At 41.7% G+C, this 20,129-nt stretch overlaps 1 protein-coding gene and 1 long non-coding RNA gene across 4 annotated transcripts in view; one reads left to right on the top strand and one right to left on the bottom strand.

Annotated features, from left to right (window-relative positions):
* The window catches only part of FSD1L (fibronectin type III and SPRY domain containing 1 like), a 34,545-nt gene extending 18,882 nt beyond the window's left edge, over positions 1 to 15,663 (bottom strand). For 2 of the 3 annotated variants that reach the window (XM_080372382.1, XM_080372381.1), the window contains exons 1-6: positions 15,558 to 15,663; positions 11,079 to 11,174; positions 10,028 to 10,159; positions 6,594 to 6,695; positions 3,794 to 3,816; positions 1,289 to 1,410 (exon numbers count right to left, since the gene is read on the bottom strand). In XM_080372382.1, coding sequence (XP_080228508.1) covers positions 1,289 to 1,410; positions 3,794 to 3,816; positions 6,594 to 6,695; positions 10,028 to 10,159; positions 11,079 to 11,174; positions 15,558 to 15,572 — 490 coding nt within the window. In that variant the 5' untranslated portion in view covers positions 15,573 to 15,663. Of the gene's footprint in view, positions 1 to 1,288; positions 1,411 to 3,793; positions 3,817 to 6,593; positions 6,696 to 10,027; positions 10,160 to 11,078; positions 11,175 to 14,675; positions 14,964 to 15,557 lie in introns of all 3 variants that reach the window. The other variant, XM_080372383.1, reaches the window with a different exon arrangement.
* Positions 1 to 20,129, top strand: part of LOC308056665 — a 383,794-nt gene that overhangs the window by 216,049 nt on the left and 147,616 nt on the right. The window lies entirely within an intron of this gene.

Here is a 20,129-nt window from a genome sequence, read left to right on the forward strand (position 1 = left end):
TGATCACTTTACCTACCTCGCTCCCTTATCTATGAAATACAGAGCAATGATTGCCACCCACAGTGTTGAATTTCTGCCTGGACACTGCTAGCTACCACAAGGAATAATGCTGGCAATTTACTACACCTGCTATCCCATACCGTATCTGCAGCATACAAGATAAACTGGCAGAAAAATAAACTGATGCTGCCAAGCCCTTAACAGATTTGAATTAGTGATCTAGAGATGAAACAATTAACATCCCTGCCAGCAGTATTATTATCAATATATTCTTTGTGTCAGTCAAGGGCAAATAGAAAAGCAGTATGAATAAAAAGACGTCAAAGATACACAGTGGTATACAGCATCTAAGTTTACTTTCAAACCGATGCATCAATACACATTTTGTATTATAGTAATACCACTGCCCTTTTAGATTATCCCTCTCTTGCATTTCAGACCATACCACCGCCCTTGTAAGCAACATACCAGCTTACAGTTCCATGCATAACACTACTGCAGATGACTTAAGACTTCAGAGTGTCCCTAAGCATCAAGCTAGTAGCTACCGTCTTGACAAAGTTAAGGTAACTTCAGGAAGTACAGAGGAACTGACAACTTGTCCTGGTTTCAGCTGGGACAGAGTTAATTTTCTTCTTAGTAGCTGGTGCAGTGCTGTGTTTTGGATTTGGTGTGAGAACAACGCTGACAGCACACTGATGGTTTTGGTTGTTGCTGGGTGATCTAAGACAGGACTTCTCAGTTTCTCAGGCCCTGCCAGTGAGAGGGCTGGAGGGGCATGGGACATAGAGAGGGGACAGCTAACCCAAACTAGCTGAAGAGGTATTCCATATCACATGGCATCAAGCTGAGTATATAAACTGGGGGAAGAAAAAAGGAGAGGGAACATTCAGCATTATAGCATTTGTCTTCCTAAGTAACTCTTAGACATGATGGAGCCCTGTTCTCCTGGAGATGGCCAAACACCTCCCTGCCCATGGGAAGTAGCAAATAAATTCCTTGTTTTGCTTTGCTTGTGTGCGCAGCAACTCAAAGTAAAGACAGTCTAGAAGACTCATTCTTACTTCTGAGATGAATGTTATTTTCATAAATGCTATATTATACAGAAATTAACATAATAAAACTAAAAAACTTTTACCCTCAAGGTATTCAGCTTAACATCCAATGAGTAAGAATAATGAGTTTAGGTACTCTGAAAAATTTGTTCATTAGGGTGCAAGAAGTGTGGTTTTGTTTTAAATATAGTAAGTTATTCATGTATTAACAAATTACCGCATACAGTTTTTACCTGGCAAAAACTTTACGGACTGGAGTATGTGCCTTTCCAGAGTGAAGTCCACCATCATATGAGTCATATTATCATTGACCTTTGGTTTCAGAGAGATGCAGAATGCTGAAGCCGTTGTAACTCTAAATTCAAGAAAGCAGCATTAGCAAGATGTACTGTGCATTTTTTAAAGTCCTATAGCCATTTTCAAAAACAGCACTCAGATAATCTGTATCATTAAAGTCAAACTGTTAGCCAAAACACTGATGAAAGACCAGAACATTTTTCTAATAGGTAGCTGTTTACCATTTAACATAGACTCCAAAATAGGAAGTTTTGTTAACGTGACTGTCTCAAAATATAGTGCAAACTCCCAGTTTTTCAGTATCAGTAGGTAAAGAAATATCAGAAGTGACTAGAGAGGAGATTAAAACTTCTTTTACTAGTGAAAAAACTTGGATAAGACACAAACTCATACCACTTTACACAAAATCAGGAACCATGAAAAATCTAAAGCACTGCAGAATCAGGATCATGTTTTATATACTTAGAAATTTAAAGCTTAAACCTTTAGTTTAGAAAGTTTAGAAAAGTTTAGAAAGACTTCCCTGCTTGACAAGATCCACTCATTACCTCCAAAGTGCATTGTCACGTGTTAAATACTGCTCAGGAGGTATTTATAAAAAGCAGCAAACAAGCTGAATATTCTGATTTCATATCTACCTCTGTTCTTATCAGAGGATGAAGAGATGTTCAAGTTGCATATTCAGAGCAACACGGTGTCTGCAAGTTATCAGATCAGTCTTACAAGATACACTGAAGCACAGCTCCTATTTCCATTTCTGAAATCTTAGCTCAGTCCTTATTCTGAATACTCTGAAGATACTCCTGTACTCCAACTACACCACCAAAGAAAAAGGAGGACAATTCTCTTGTACAGTTCTGTAACTCTGAAGACATCAGGCCACACAGCAGAATTTGAGTAACTGATTCAGACAGCACACAGGTCCTAACTCCTGCTTTAGAAAAAGACACTCTTAGCAACAAAGTAATATACACACCACAAAAAGAAGTCAACTGCAAACACTTGTATCCAATTTACATCCACAGATCTGTGGCACCTTTAGAACATCTAATATTTATCACTTCCTGTGAGCTCTGAAGTACTTCACCAGTATGCAAGAGATCGTGCACTAGCTACAGAGACATTAAAGAATGGTAAAACCCAAATATTCAGGGAGTGAAGAACAGGGAGGAAATATGGAGTAATAAAGATACAAACTTGTCAAGAGTGACAAGCACTACAATTTTGGGATATAAAACAATTAAGACCCTGAACTGCACATCGTAAGAGAGTGTTGATTTCCCAAGAGAGCTGACGCTCTGAAATTCAGTATGGGCTGCTCAGTAGATTTCATTGCTTGGCCAGATTGGTAAATTTTTCCTTAAGAAAGGATAATCCTCTTGATTAGAGGTAAGGGAACACTGACTAGTCAGATTCAGAAGCTTTTTAACTTCTGTTTAGGCACAGATTTTAAGACAGAGAACCAGCCACAACTGGTTCAAAATGGATTAGATCACACAGCATTTCAAGAACTAGAACAGTAAGAGGATGCTTATTACAGATAAAAAGTATTAAGATTCCTATCACTGACACTATTCCTCTGATTTGTTAAGGACATTAAATCTCTACCCTTGGAAAAGCAAAGATTAATTTCTTCAGCACTGATTCATTTTACATGAAACTTCAGAGATTTTAGCTAGTCAGAACCCTCCTTGAAAACCTCTAAACTGAAAGCCAACCTATTCGGTCCATAAAAGCAACATATGCTGGAAGCTGTCTTTCAAAATATTACGCACATCATAGTAAGACATCTGAACCAGAAGGTCAGACTCTCAGAATGTGGTTATTCTTCCAAGTGAAGAAATACATCCTTACCATTTATTTTGAAGCAGTGAAGTTTTGCTTTCTAAACAATAGTTTGAAGACACACACAGTTCAAAGAAAAGCTACCAGAAATAGCAATTTCACTGATATTAGTCAGTGATGTCACCAGAAATATTTCAACACCTACAAGACATTTTACATTCAAAAGGAAAATCAGCTAGCAAAAGTCTGTAAGTACTTGAAAAAGCCAAAGAACAAGATTCTCATAATTTAAATGGACAGTCAGCTTAAAACATTAAATTTCAGACATCAGGTATTAATAAATCAGAAGTTTATAATTGTTAATAGTATACTGTATTGATTATATAGATTCACAGAAAGTAACTGCTGCTGCAGAGTTTTACTTCCTTGCATTAAAAACTATCTTTCTCTTTATTAAGCTATGAAAGACCTACAATTAGCAAGGTAAAACACTGCATGAGAAAGACATTTTTTGTTCTCTCTCAGAAGTTGTGATGTCACAACAAACATGAGTCAATGAATTTCATTTAAGCTGACTATGACCCTTCCAAAATAAAGGCATTTCCAAATATAAGATTAATTCAAAGACACCAAAAGCAACAGACTTTGTACTGTACCTATCTTTGATCTGTCTGGCAGCCTTGATGCACATGCAGGAAAAGAGAGAGAAAAGGGTTAATATTTCCATGCAAGTATCAATGGCAGTAACAAGCAAGAAGGCTGAGAATAATCTCAACTGCATTCCTCAGATCTGAAGATCAAAATGAATTTAACATCTTCATCAAAATAAATTTTCCCATAAAGTATGTTAATTGTATTGGTTAGAACTGCAATTATGTCACCTGGGGAAAAACCTGATCTTAAGAACCATAACAAACCAATTCCAAATTACTCAACTTCCTGATCTCTTGAGATTTCTCTTAATTGGTTAATCTCCCTCACATTTTAAGAGCTACACAACCAAATCAGTAAAATTTAACTACTGTGGATTTTCTGTGAAATTAAAAAATACTTATTAGGGGCATGTAACTATACCCGACTTGTTCAGCTATACATCATAGGGCAAAGGCTCTGACAAACAAGAGAAAATAGGACTTCCTTTAACTCTTCCTCTGAAAGTTAGTAAGTACTGTCAGAACAGTATAATAAAGGACTCTTTCCATATGTCACTATTCAAAACCATAGAACATAGTTTTTTCCCAGCATTTAAATGATACCACCGAAGCAGATGCAGACTTAACTGCAAACTTAAGACAAAATGTTACTGTTGAAATAGCATTGGCTTAGCTAGGTCTGTTGAATCCATGGATTGGAGTTAACACTGCTACTTGATCTAGCTGCCATTCAGCTTAACTACCTTCCCTTCCAAAGACAGGACAAGAAAAATTAGGTAGCTTCCCAGTTTGAAGTCAAACAAAAGTGAAGGACTTCCAAATTTATTTTTCAATAAATATAAAGCACATCCAATGGAAAACAACCAACCATAAATCACAGTTGACCCCGCTACAAAACCAATTTTATATTCCCAAGTGGGAAGCAGAAAAAAATCCAAGTGTTTAGAAATAACTTTGCTTAAGAGGTAGCTTTGTTTTACCTCAAACCAAAGTTATTGTAGAACTACTGACTGATTTACTACATGACAGCTGTAGACAAAAACAGAGCTACTTAAAAACAGAAGCATTCTTCATAACATCTACTCCTTGTGGAACACACAGTAGCCAGGAGTCAACAAACAGCCTTCTGCAAGACAGCCATAGCTTATGCCCTTTGAATTCAGTTTGTGTCCAGGCTACTGACAGAGACTGGTATTGGCCCATCACAGATGAGCTGCCCAGTAGTGTCAAATCACACCCTAACCAGTGAACCCTCCTATGTGCTGGCATTCGCACTCTTCTGACTTCCAGGTAAACTAATTCAGTGAATGAAGCCACCAAAAATCTAACACAGAAAAAAAATAATCCTAGCTTAGTCTTATGCTAGTTTAGAAAAAACTGATTTAGTAGAGCATCCATAGAAAATTTGTGCCAATAAGAAGTCAGGACTGCAGCCGGCCTTTCAGGAACACTTGGTATTACTATTAGCAGAGCAATAGATTTAGCTAGCTAATAACCAAGGCAATATTACCTTCAAATGCCATATCCAAAGGCAAATTTACAAGTTTCAAATCCTAGATAACCGGGAATTCACTGAATTGGATTTCAGCATATTAAGCTTCAGACTCAATTAAGAGATTTTCCCCTCAGCAAACACTCAAATAACCTTCCTTAGTGTATTTGATTTGAAAAAAGCATTAGAGATGTCTGAAAAGAAACAACTTACAATGAATTCAAAGCTACCTTCTGCATTGTGCTCAAGAGCTACCGATTTTTACACATCACTATGCCAAGACAGAAAGGACAACTCAAACTGAAGTGCTAAGAACAATATTCAGTTTAGGAATTGTAACTCTTCAAGGCAAATAAATCAAAGCTGACCCTCAACAAGCAGGACAGCATGCAAACATGTTGCCAAAAAGTGCAACTGACACAGTCAGAGAGCCTTCCTACCTGCACCGTTAGAGTAATTTGTGTCCTTGTTCCTGTTACAATGCAAAAAGGCAAAAGTAATTGGGTCTTGAATTTGGCATGGCTGACCCCACTTAATATGAGAATTATTACAGCAAGTCCAGTGTACTGAGTCAGCGTATATGCTGGTTTATTCATCTGTAAGAATATTCCTCCAGTTAAGATACATGTTGCCTTATTTACAAGTCTGTTGTGGTAAAGTACATGTTATTTTTATTGGAATCACAATGTGAGGCCCAGATCACGCTCTTGCCTAGGCTATATGCAACCGCATTAGAAGGTTTCGGGGAATAAAGCAAGAGTTGCCCTGAATTCCGTTTCATAAGATCTTTCAGGACAGCTACACAGTTCAGGGTTGCAAATCAAAGATTCATAGCTTGCATGAAGTTCTGCAAAACAAACAGCTTGTTATCCACCGACGGCTGCACCTAGAATACAGTGTGCAAGTGTCATGTAACAGCACTGGGCAACTGACAGGTCACTTATCACAAACCTTGTAAGTCTTAGTTCAGTTTTATACAGGTTTCTCTCATCCTCACTTTCTGGGTTCACTTACCTGGCATCAGTGCAAGCTTGCTTAGCACTGACAGTTGTCCAGGAGAAGGCATTCCTTTCCCTGCCCTCTCATTCTAAATAAAAGGAAACTTCATCTAGACATTGCATAAAAATTTAAGACTATAGCGCCTGACTTTGCCTCCCCCACAGAGCATTAACTGTACTTTTATGTGCCTCTCTATCACTACTCTCAGTATTACCCTAAGTTTGCAGGGTCCAGTATAGTAATGCAAAGGATATTTTACACTGAGACAAATATCAACATCTGCCTTATGCAGATCTGTCCAATGTTTTCTACCTTTAAGAATTCCACAGGGTCCTTTATGTCCAGCGACTGCGCAGCAAGTTCCAGCAGCTCTTCAGAACTCTCTAGGGCATTACTACATTGGCTAAGCTGATCCTGAAGCAAAAACAGGAAGTAAGAATAAAGTGATGTATCCACATTTAAAGAGTGGGCTATAAACCACCAGTATTAGAACTACATGGCTTTGCTATACATTTGTAACAACTTATTACCTTATCTAATCAAGGCTATTACCTTTGACACATTGCTGTAGTGTAACTAGAACTTCACAGTGCTTAAGAAGTGCACAGCAATACATGGCATGTCCTAAAAATCCAAATGGGGAAGAAGGCAGATAGGTGGTGAAGTCTGATTTAAAAGCCAGATTTCATTTTAAGGCCCGTTTCTCCCAACATCAGGATTTCAGAAGCAAAAAAATGCATACATTTTTGTGCCCCACAATTTCTGTTTACAGAATTGCACTTCATCAGCGAACCGATACTGTTTAATGTAGCAGTAGCCTTGGAAAAGGCAACAATTTTATCCCAAAGCAGCTCCAGAACTGTCACAAGACAATCCTGAAAATCAATATTGCTATATAACAAAGGGGATAGTAGAGAAAAAGGAACAGAGGAAGAAGGGCAGAAGAGAAATTTCTTTCTGGATTATCTAAAACTCTATCATTAGTAAAGTACCATTGCAGTATATAAAACTGTCCAAACAAAACTTCCACTATTACATACTATGAGTATAACCCTAAAAAGATTAGTTCTGAATACACTACAGGATCCTAAACATACTGCAGGTTAAACAAGATGCATGTTGTAAACCAGCCAGCAGCTTTTACACTGTCATTCAACCTACAGCTGTTTTTCTACTCATATGATACTTACTGTAATATCTCAGAACCAGTCAACAGCAAGTAACTATTTTTCTTTAAAACACTTCAGGAAAGACAGCTTGCTCTGAAAGCACTCACTGTCTCAAAAGCAACCAACAGTTGCATCAACTTTGAGAACAGACCAGTCTCAAACACTTCCAGAAGTGTAACTAGTTTTGACAAATGCAGTGAGTTGACCAGGGCCAGCTGCCAGATGCTGCTCAGATTTGCTGTTCAGAGATAAAATAGCAGCATGGAAACAGTCCAACAGCTAGAAGTTTGTACACAGTTTCCAGGTAACTTCTGAAGCATGCCATTAACACAAGCTGTCATCTAATACAGCTGCTCTCCTCTTTGGAAGATATCCAGCACTGACAAACCGAGATAAACCATGATACTCCAAAAATACCCCAGGCAAACACCTCAGAAGAGAGGCAAGTGCCAGAGGCATTTTCAAACACCTTTCCAGAAATGACACAGTAACTGGATGCTTCCACTAACATCTTACTGAGATGCATCTGCATTCAGGAGTTAAAAGTACATACTTCAGTGTCATTAAAATACACCTCCCCAGAACAAAGCAAAGTATTTCCAAAGCAAGGGTTTAAGGAGAATTTCTGATTTGGCCTTAACTTTCAAGGGAATTATTTAGGAGGGATCAGTCTAAATATTAAATCCTCACCCCTTTCCACCATTACACAGCCCCGCTATTTTAAGTTACAGCTTATTTTCAACAAGAACATCTAGTCAACAACAGAAGATTAACTACAGCACACACACTTTAAGAGGACAAAAAATTAAGCAAGTTCATTCCTTTAAACAGGATGTTTAGACCTCACTGAAGTTCCTCGGTTTCCTCATAGAAAGTTAATTTTCAGTTCAAAGATAATGGCTTGGATTAATGCATTCGATGCAACACTTTTCACCTGTTAGCTCAGTTTCGTAGACTGACTGTTGGGAGAAGCACTCTTGCAGTGCCTCAGTTACAGAGGAAGCTTGTGCTGTTATCCAGTAAACATAATGTCCTTTGAGCCTGTAGTTAGACAACAGCCTCAGCTGAAAGACAAGTAGGGCACTTAACTGTGTCAGTGATCTAACATTCCAGTTGTCTTCATCCTCCCATGATGAAGTAGCAGTGCCGCTGTTCAACACAGGTATCGGGCAGCAATTCCTGATACAGCTCTACCACACTGACAAGCTTTCAGAAAAACCTGGCTCAACCACATCTGACCTTGATCAAACTAGATTAGCAGAATTAATAGAAAATTTCAACAGTCAAGTCAAACTGCCAGATGAGTAACCATTAAAACAGTTTTCAGCTCCAGAATAATTTCTTGCAAGACTAACTTTAGGTTTTCTTCACTACAAGTTAGAATAATTGATATGTAGCACAGCTGAAGTTCTCCTGTAAGCTGTTCACTGAGAAGCACTTATTCTTTAAGCCTTTAAGTCCAAAACGTCCCTGGACATAGGTAGAAAAGGTCTGTTGAGAAACTTCAGAAGGACTTGGAACAGACATATGGGGATAAATATTAAACTGGAGGCAGAAAAGTGCACTGAAGTGCTCACTTAAGTTGTGCACTCAGAAATTCTGGAATGTTTTAAACCGAGTCTTTAAGTATGAATATAAAATAGGCCTTACAAGGAAGCCTGTGGAATTTGTTTCAGGAAACCACTCCTAAAACTTCTTTAAACTCACTAGACATGAGAAGGTGAAGTTTTTCAGGAAAAAAACAATATCCTTATTCTGCATAAGTAAAAAGAACTAGGCAGCAGAATGGTGCAACTAGGATCACTTCAAGAAAAAAGTTGGAGAAACAGCTTCTGCTTAAAATATTTAATTGTGCTTTGGCTTCATGCAACTAGACTTTCTGAAAGCTAGAGCCCACTTGCTACACACTACTGGAAAAACAGACTTTGTGTGTTTCAGAAAGTTGTATTTTTGTTTCTGTTTCTCTGAAACCCATTGGAAAGGTTCTCCTGCATGACATTATACAACTACAAGCTGGTGAAGCTGGTTTAGTAGCAGGCATCAATGTAACCTGTTCCCAAACAATTCCCACATCTTCCAGTGTGCATACATAAATTGCTTGGTGTTAAGAAGCAGAAGATGGCCAGTTCTGTCAATAATAAACCAGCCTTTGTACTTATGGTACCTGGTGGGATTCTTGACTCTAGGTTCAAGCCTGAGTAAATCAATTAGGCATGTCTACAGGTTCAAATCCTCATATTCCAAACTGCAGAAAGAAACCAATTTTACTCCAGAAGCTGTTCATTAGATTGAAGGTAGTAAACATACCTAAGTCCTGTTCCTATGCAGCCACTCTCCACCTGTAAGCTCTACAGGTAGTACCACTTCCTTTCTGCATAACAATGTTGAGAATATAAATATGCTAGAGACCATGAAGTACCTTAGCAGGGACCAGATGAATCCTTATAGCAAAGAAAACATTTATATTACCCTTACTGCATTTCTTGCAACACTATCAAAATCTCACTTTCAGTTGAAATTTAAAATATTAGTTTTAAACTGCTTCTGCTCAGCTGCAAAAATTTCCAGTTTAGTTACCTGCAGAGCTTGAATTTTACGCATCCTTTCTTGCTGAATAGCGCTGGCCATACTCCCCTTCATCTCATGCAATATAGAATACAGACCATCAAATTCTTCATCCAGCTCACTGATTACATTAGAAGAGTTTACCTGAGAAGAGAATTGAAACTGTTGCAATTTGTATTGGAAACAATGCTAACTAGTCTTTTAGACTGGAAATCACATTGTCCAAATACGCTTTGCTATGACCAATAGATACCTTGTCACTGCTCCTCACCTTATCAAAAGAGAAAAAAAAACCTAGAAGTGATGGACATCTCCTAAGCAGACTTTGTATCAGAACACTGAAGACTGAAATCCATGAAAATTCCATGAGAATCAATCTTGCATGGAATCAACATATTTGGCCAGCTTTGTTCTATGCCAGAAGGCCTCTGACTCCCTCTCACAATTACGTATGGATTGCTAGATGTTCTTATCCAGTTTCACATAAAATGCTCTCATTTAATATTAACAACTGCACTCGAGAAACCAGCTTAAAGATATGCTGGATGGTTTACATTTCTGCACTTAACTTGGCTCAGCTTTAACATGGAACAAACAATTTACAGCTTACTGATAGGCTAAAGAAACCTAAAAATCAGCCTACTGTAGACACTCCAAAAATTAGGTCTAACTTAACTGAATCCCAAAAATCCGCAACTACTGAAAAGAGCAAAGATTTTCTCAAGTATCAGAATGGTCTCATTTTTCAGTCTACCAAGCAGACTAGATGTCTAAAAAAGACAGACTATTTCCAAGTAACACAAGTTTGAGATGTTGCATCAAAATTCAGATTCTCTCTTCCACACAAATCAAATCCTACAATAGCTTTTCACATGAAAAGCAAACCCACCATACCTTTCAACAGGAGACAGACACAAAAAAGAAAATGTTTTCTATCTGGTTCCAACAAGAAAATACATTTTAAACTCTGTTCTTCTTACACACCACTCAAACAGTTTGAGACTGACAAAACTAGGAAGTTGCTCCCCTCTCAGCTACAACTTATGATCCTTAATATATATACCTGAAGGTTTTTTATTGTATGGTTCAGCAGGTCAATGAAGTTGTGAATTTCATAATTTTTGCTTGCTAGAGTAGAGACGATCTTTTGCAGCATCTCCTAGAATTACAAAAACAAGTGAGAGAAGTTGTAAAAGAACCTTGTAATTTTTTAACCATCACCACTTCAACATATATGGAAATTCATCATAATCATTCCAGTTGTGGTGAATTCAACTCTTTCTGATGGGATCAGGAAATATTTAATATTTTTTTAAAAACAAGGGGAAGAGTATCAAAGGTCTAAGAAGCATTACACCAAACTGATGATCTCCAGTTGTTAGTTTAAGAGAAATCAAGAAACTGTTTTATGATACACTACCGTTTCCCTAACTATGTTACTACTGCAACTCCCAAGTCACCTAAACCAGGCTACCTACTGGCAGTACACTCTGCCATATACAACTTCTCCAGACCAGCAAACTAGTGCTTACACAACTGAATAGAGAACCAATTAAGAAAAAAAGCCGGTGAAAGTTAACCCAGAAGAAAAAGTAGTATTTTCTACTGTCAAAAGAAGCTAGTCTTAAACAACCAAGCTGACAGTTTATAATACAGAATAAATATATTTTGTAACAGTGATTTGTAAACTTATTCTACAAGTGGCAAAATATTTTGGTGAATAATTTATAATTCCAATTAACGGTGACCTCAAAGAGGAATGCTTTCTCAGGTAACAGTAAGCATATCAAGGTTATTTGTGGTGTACTACTCCAGCTTATTAAAAAGAAGTAGATTCAGCTTACAAAACACATACTAAGCAGGCAAAACCTTAAGAACATCAATATGCATTTTTAAATTAAACCACCGAGTCCAATTTTGTTGAGTAGTCAGTCACATCTTCTAGGAATTTGACAAAAACACATCAGTGCTTGGTACTTAAAACTAAGTCAAGTTGTATAATTAAAACTCAGAGCATACCAGCATATGTAAAGTAAAAATAAAGAACAAGGTGAGGAGGTAACTAAGGATTTTCTGATATTTAATTCAGCCTGGTTGATAGTAAGTTCTAGAAACAAATCTAACTATAAAATGCTAGATTTGGCTCTTAAAAGTAAAACCTGTCTTTATCATAATTAAGGCGTTATTAATCAGTTGGACTCAGAGGATGGAGTTGCGCAGTTTAACAGTGTTACTTGACAACAGGAAAGAGAGGCATGGGGAGCTGATAAGCCATAACCTTAAAAACAGCCAGACCACCAAAAAGATGTTGCAGAGGTCCCTCCATAACCAATTTCTTAACAAACATTTACTACTTAGATCACATTTGTTTGCTGAAAGCATGAAAAATATTTTATTCTTTCACAACATCCACAACAAACCTTGACACTACAACCTGTATAAAGGAGTCTCTCGACCAGTCCTAAGCCATGCCCATACCTTTTTCTTCTGACCCTTTCCTCAGCAGTTTTCAATTAATCTGCAATGATGTATTTACTGGTGCTCCAGTTCATTGCCTGTTTGCATAGCATCATGCTCACAAAGTTAAACCACTAGCACAGGAAAGTGAAATTTTACTGCTTTTACTACTGGCATTGTGATGGTGTCACGTAAAGACATCACAGATCAGCCAGCAATGACTGAAATTAGGACTGAAGAAATAAAACAAGACTAGACTGGCTTCTTTCAGAAACAAAGAGTATAGCAAGTCTTGGTCACTTCATTACAGAATCTTCTCATTGTCTGGTTTAAATTGAGCTTGTTTAAAGATAGTGTTGTTCACATTAAAATGGCACATGAAACCCCGTTGTCCAACCAGCTGCTCCTGCATGTACTACTGCCCAGGAGCAATTGTTTTCACATGTCAGACAGCCTGTAGTTAAGCCTTAGATCCTATAAATACCTGTCAGCTTGGATGAACAACAGTACTCCCAATCCTCTTTGCTAGGATTGTAGGGCTTACTCAGTTGCACCGCATGGGAAAAAAACCCCAATGCATTAGTCTTCTTGTACATAGTACTAAACCATGTTTTTTGTTTCATACCTACATATAATTAAAAGAAAAGATCTACATGTGAGGAATGCTTAGATAGCTTTTGAACAGCCAAATACATGGCAGCAACTAGAAGACAGCTATCAAACAAGGTTTTCCACTACATCTAAATGTAAAGTCAACTGATCAAACAGAAATCAGTACAGCTCTTTTTCTCCATACAGAAATTCTACCAGGTTTGGTCAAATTCAAACAAGTTTAGATGCCATCTACAAACAGAGATAGAAGAGGCCTAAAAAGACCCCACCAGTAGTAGACAGAATTTTTCTTAAATACCAATGCACAAGCCACCAGAACAGAAAGGTAGCTTTTAGGAAACACTAACATATAATATTTTCTAATGTAATTTTCTATTCACTAATAAGTAATATTTAAGTTTCTTCTAAACATACCAAGACAGACACCAAATTCAAAACACTGCACTGTTGCCCCTTCTTTCTTTAATGGGAGTTTCTAAAAAGTCATTACCTTTATATGTAATGAAAAGGGTGCTAGAAAAGTTAGCAATGAAAGCAGCAGTTGAGGCTTACATTCCAAGTCACTTCATAGAAGAATTTCAACAGGATCAAGTTCATTAAAACTTCTTGGTATTTCTACACTGAAGGAAATTTAAATTTATTGCCCACTGATGGATGTTGTATTTCACAGAATCCTATTACAAATAGTTTTTACTTTTCTCTTTGGCTAGCATGTATTAAGTGAGGTCAGTTTCAAATTATTTTCAAAACATTACGGCATGTTTATTACAGAAGTAATTTTTGCTGTTATCGGTCAGCTTCATACTGCTCTTCACTTCCATGTCCTATTCTTATTCCCTAAACTAATACATTCTTTGCAGGAAAAAAATAATGCATTGCATTCATAAAGCAACAGCATGCTTTATGATGCGCAAGCGATGAAAAATAGGAATGGATATGAAAAAGGACAGGAAGCCCACAACATGTGGTGGCTTGTAGTCTTGCCAGGAGCATACAAGTAGGCAACACACCTTTTTTTGAATAGCTAGTAACTAACATCACATAGCATCTGTTGAAGCAGATGGGCACCTCATAAAAGTAAAGATCAAACTTCAACAAATTAAACAATTACATCAGTTCTGTTTAAGAAGAAAGTTACCAACTTGCTCAAGGTCATATTGAAGCCTTATGACATGACTGGATGCAGAACAGAGTTTGTGAAGTGGCCCTGGGCCTACGTCAAAATCCTGTGTCATATAAGTGGATATACTTAGCCTTCTTTAATTCGATCTTCTGCACTTCTCCACATGTTGAAGTTGCCAGAGTTTGAAGGAGTGTATAAGGCAATACAGGTGGCAACAGCAAATTAAGAAACCAAGTACTGCAAGATCAGCTGCAATTTTACTACCATATTTACTACTCTGCGCAGCGCTGAAATTCAAATACCACCAGCGACATCACTCAGAAACATCCATCTAGAGCACCTGTAACAGCGACAGCCCTCATTTAGTCCTCTGAGAGGTTAATCTCACATAAAGCGGGCAAAGGCAGACAGACACAAATTCACACGCTCTCTACCAGAAGCATGCTTTTCTGGGACTCCACATCTCACCTTCCAAAGCACAGGTAAGTACGCAGTGGCAGCGCACAAACACTGAACTGAAATAGCAGACCATGGTGATCTGTAAATTCCGAGCCATCAGTAGTACTAGCTATCCAGACTCGGCTCACAGCCCAGTTCCCAAGCTAAGGAAAGCACAGCCTCCGCGGGGACCGAAACAGAAGCCATTCCGCACTGCTATACTGGAAGCCAAAAGGCCAAGTCAAAACTTTTTCCAGAGCATCATTTTTAGAAAGCCCAGCCCTGGGCCGAGCACATCTTTGCATCCCAGCGATCTCCCTGGAGGGGCAGACAGCAAGTAAAGGGAAGGAGGGAATTACAGAGCAGCAGCCATACGGGAATTAAAAAAAACCAACAAACGAACTAGAAAATGCTGTTATTAATTAGTTCCCTTCAACACAGGCCGACATCCATGGGAAACAGGAGGCACTACTGCACCGGAATTACTTACGGCAGGCACATACGGCGTGCAAGGGCCCTGCCCCGGAGCTGCGCTCCACCGAGGTGCGGCGGCGGTAACGGGGGCACAGGCAGCAAGCGGGCACGGAGAGGCCCCCTGGCTGGGCGCCCCCGCTCTGCTCCCCCGCCCCCCCGGAGGGGGCTCCTGAGCCCCGCAGCACCCCTCACACCGCGGCGGCCGCCGCCCCCAGCCTCAGGCAGCCGGGCCGAGCGCCACGGCCAGGCCGACACGCGGGGGACGCACCGCCCGCCTCCTCGGCGGCTCCAGAGGCTGCCCCTGGGCGCTGCCCGCGGCCCCCGCGCCGGAGCCGGCGACACGGACAGCCGAAGGAGGGTGGGCGGGAGCCAGCCAGCGAGCCAGCCAGCCTGCCTGCCTGCCTGCCTCCCTCCCAGCCAGCCGCCGGCAGCACTCACCCGTTGCTCCTCCATAGCGAGGCAGGCACGGACCGCCGCGCCTTAGTGCTGCCGGCCGCTCCCCGGGCAGCTACTGGCTCCCCCGCCCCGCGCGCAGGCCGCCCCGCCCCGCGACCCGGCGCATGCTCGGGGGGAGGCGGCCGCGGCGACTGCGCGTGCGCGCCGCCCTCCGCGCCTGCTTTGCCCCGCCCCCCCCCCGCGCACGGCAGCGGCACGTGAGACTGAGACACACACACACACACACCCCCACACACACCCCGCCCCGACCCCCACACCCCCCACACCCCCACACACACCCCGCCTCGCGTAGGGGCTTCCGGGCACGCGCAGTCAGAGCCGATAGCCGAAAGGGGGACGGCCCGCCAGCGGGGGCTTCTCCGGGAGCCGCCGGTTCGAGTCCCACCGCCGGCTTTGGGGGGCGGGGGTGATGGGGGGAGCGTCTGCGGCGGCCCCTTGGTCCGCGGGCCGCTGCGTGGGGGCTGGAGCGCACGTGTCAGGCTCTGCCACCACGCCCCGGGCGCCAGGAGAAAACAGGGTCCCCCCACCCCGAGACCAGTGCTGAGCCCCGCGGGACGGGCACCCCGAAACCCTGGGTGACCGCCGGGGCAGCCGCGGCTGCAGACGCTCGGCCCCCCGCAGCGCCGGGCTGGGGCGGCCCCCGCCTGGGCCGTGCCGCGCAGCGGGGGCTGGGCCCTGCCCCGGCGCCGGGTGCGGTTGCAACGATGTAGCAGCTGCAGGAGTAGCGCACTTGGCAATCCACAAGTAAGCAACCTTGCCGTGCTGCGAGGTACACATGTATGTTAGGTTAGACGTCCTGAAAGGCAGCCTCTCTTTATCTCGGAGCCTGCTAACCCAATTGTAAAAAGGAAAAAAATTGTTTTTTCTTCATCGCAGTGTTGGAAAGAAGTAGTGATTTCATAATGATGACGTTTTGCAGAGATACAGCCATAAAGCAGCCTCTGGGCTCAAGTGTGGCTTCATGGTTTTATAGCAGCTCCCAGCACTGTGCCGGTACTACAGAGCAACGCTTGAGGCACCAGGCACGCCGCCACAGGAGCCTGATTCTGGCATGGAAATTTACCACAGCGCAGGGATTTTGCCACCGACCAGCGTAGACACCCTCACACCTCCCGAAAGGCTGCGAGCCACCCGGCATGGCGCAGGCTCCCCACGCCGCAGGACGGCAGGGTGGCCGTGCCCGAGCTCCAGCCCTCCCCACTCCATCCTGAGGTCTCCTGGGGCTGTTACCTGGCACGGGCTGCACCTTGGCTGCGGTTTGAACCTTTATTGTGGCTTCCAGGTAGCTGGTATCTTATTTGTTCCAATTAACACCCACCTCCTGTGCTTGCAGTTTCCATTTGAAACCTTTGAAAGAAGAGGAAGAACAATCGTGTCTTGTCATGCCACATCTCGGGCTGACAAAAGGCAAGGAGTCTTACACCCACAGGAAAAATGCTCACTGCTGGGAGCAAGACATCCCTGCTGGCTACCCATGGCAAAGGGTCTGGCTTTGCCTTGCATGCCTGCTGATCCCGCTGGTTCTGCACAGAAAACCCGAAGAGTCTTTGGCTTGAGGAGACCCTCTCAATAAAAAATAAATAAATAAATAAATAAATAACCAAAAAAACCACAAAGAAAAACACCTCTTGGAACAGTATCGGACCATTTGGAGCACAGGGCATGGCTACTGCTACAGCAGCCAGCAGCCTGCAGCTGCTGGGGGATGTGGTGGGCAGTAAAACTGTGGGACATAATTGTAACTGGGACTACTGCCCTGTTGCAACCTGTCTGGCCATTGTCCATTCGCATACATACTTTCTGTTCTGTACCAGACTGGCAGCGAGGAGTTTCAAAGCCGGGGAGTGGTTTCATCTTCTTAGTGATGACATCCTTTCTGAATGGGACTTACCTATCATTTATCTTCTTGGAGGTAAAAAAGTGCTAAAGGTTTTCAAGGAGACAACTATGGCTCTTAAAATGAACATTGTGCCTACTTTTCTAAACACAACTTCTTAGGGAGACTGCAGACTTACCATAACCCTGTGAATCAAAGGTAAGGGGCTGTTTGCCCGAAAGAGTTTAGCAACAAAATACTAAGATTCAAAATGATTGTTTATGTCTTGGCCTGGGAGAGAAGCCAGCAGCCAGGTCAGCAGTAGTGCCTGTGGTCAGACACCCACATACCACCAGCCTCAGGAACGGGCACGTTTGGCTCCAAAACCTTTTGCAGTAGCTTGGGGTGGGTGGTTCAATCAATTTCTGAAGTTGTGGGCCCACTTAATTCCAGGCATGGATTGTGTGGAAAGTTTCAGCCACACATCTTCCCATATGCTTTCTCATCTCAAAACTGTAAATGCAAGGGAAGGGTCACCATTGGGAAATAATTCCATGGGTTTATTGGTTCCTTCAGCACTCTTGTGAACATAAATTGAGCAACAAAGTATGTACTAAGATTTTCTATAGACTTGTTTGTGGTTGGTTTTTTTTTTTTTTCCATGATGGGAGATTTTTCAAAGTGAGAGGACTGGTGAGAAGAAATATTTCAGGTTATTAGAATTGGTCCTAAAGGAACTTATAATGACAAATTACTGCCTTGTACACTGGAAAATCAGGGAACATGGCAGGAACATGTGCGGATCCTTGGCAGCCCTTGGGAACCTGGGTCTTGAACAAAACCCCTGTCAGGTAAGGTGCCTGACAAGCAGATGGTCTCTAAGCTAACGCACAAGCAGAAACACTGCTGGCAGGTTGTTAAGGGGGATAGAGAATATCTTCTAAGTTAAGGCTCTTAGCCTAATATAGGCCAAACAGAGATGTCACAGGAAGAAGATTCAAAGGAAACAATGACAAGAAGTTGGAGGAAGAAGAAATACTTCAGCTCCCTACAAGAATGGACCAGCTTGGGTAATCACAGAACAATACAAGTAGAGGTTAGATTTAATCTGTCTCCACAGAGGATGGTAAATTGGACACATCTATTTATCAAATTTGTCTTTAGAACAGAGGTTAGAAATTTAAGGAAGGACTTCACCGCAGAGCAGCTTTCTTCTAGCAGCAGATGTATGGCTTCCTCACAGTTTAGCACCCAAAGCATAAAACAAGATTTAGCCTTCCTTACCTGACCACCTCCTAGAAGCACGTGCTATTTTGAAACTCATGAAAATTACAATATTAATATTCTTTTTTTCCCAGCTCCAAGTAGAAGATTATGCCATTTTTTTTAAACAGTATTTGGGCTGCAGTACTTAACATTTACTTGCAGTGCCAGATACATCTATGTATTGCATAAGAAGGAGGCAGCAGGCTGTTGCATTTCCATACGGAAAAAGGCTTGAAAGTAGTTAAAAGCGATACTAAAACTCTGTCTAAGAAACCAAGCCAGGAAATATAACAAGGTAGGAAGACAGCTGTGGATGGCCTTAATAACACAGAATATGTGCTTTGTGCTAGCTTTGAGAAGGGCTGGACCCTGTGACCACCGCTAGACATCGGAATTGCTTATGTGTGACTCAGTGTGGCTCTAGCATCAACTAACTCCTTGCACAGCTCAGAGCCATTGTGACCCATTACTTTGAAAAAGCCTTCTTTTAATGCCTTCAAAAACAAAACATCTCACTCCCACCATCGACCTGGAGCCCTTTTGTGCAGGAGGGGGCCTGGGAAGCAGGACCACAAGTAACAATCAGTTAGCTGAAAGGAATGTGCTCCAGCTTGTGGGTCACAAGCCCTGGTGGTAAGGGACATGAGAAATTACGGAAGGGTATAGAAACAGGGACTAAGTAGCAAGTTGAGACTATACAAGGAATAAGGCGGTCAGTTTGTCAGCTTGCTCAAGGACGTGATGCAAGAACTGCAGACATTGTTGTCTTTATTGCTGAATTGCTGAATAGCTAGCATGAAGTGTTCCCACGAGCTGCCACACAGTTATAGAATAAGCAAGTTTTTGAACCGATCAGAATAAGATGTAACAATTGCTTATGTGTATATAATCATGCTATTAGGCTAATTAAAGTGACATTTGCTTACATCAAGCTGCGTCCTGTCTCTCAATTGCGGCACTTTTGTGCTTTTGAGGTTATGTGCGTGGGCAGGGGGTGAGTTGCAGGGAAACTGCCCCAACAGGCTCAGTATTGATGCAGAGTTTTCTTGCTGCTTTTCTATTCTCTCTCTCTTTTTTTTTCCTTTTCCCTTTTTTCCTTCTTTTTCCTTTTTGAGCAGAAGGTTCAGAAACCACGAGCACAACCGATCAGTCAGAGGAAGATCAGTGGAACAGCAGAGAAAGCTGGCTACCTCTGTGTATGGGATCTGGTCTGCACAAACATTGTAAGAACAATAAAGACTTCCCTGGCTTTCCTCCTAGCCAGCTGCCTGAAAATTGGAGGGCTGCATAGGATGGGTTTTATGGGCAAGGCCCAGGGCTTCCTGGGAGTCACTGTGGGTGGGCTAACAGATCATGACAGTGCTGCAGTCCTTGATATCAGTTCATTACCCTGATGAACACCAAGGTCTCAGAAGTCGGTCCAGTGATGAATCATTATGTTAAATGTAATTACTGCACTGTTTTATCATGAC

This window comes from Falco punctatus, assembly GCF_963210335.1.
Source record: "Falco punctatus genome assembly, chromosome: Z".
In the NCBI taxonomy this organism is placed as follows: domain Eukaryota; kingdom Metazoa; phylum Chordata; class Aves; order Falconiformes; family Falconidae; genus Falco; species Falco punctatus.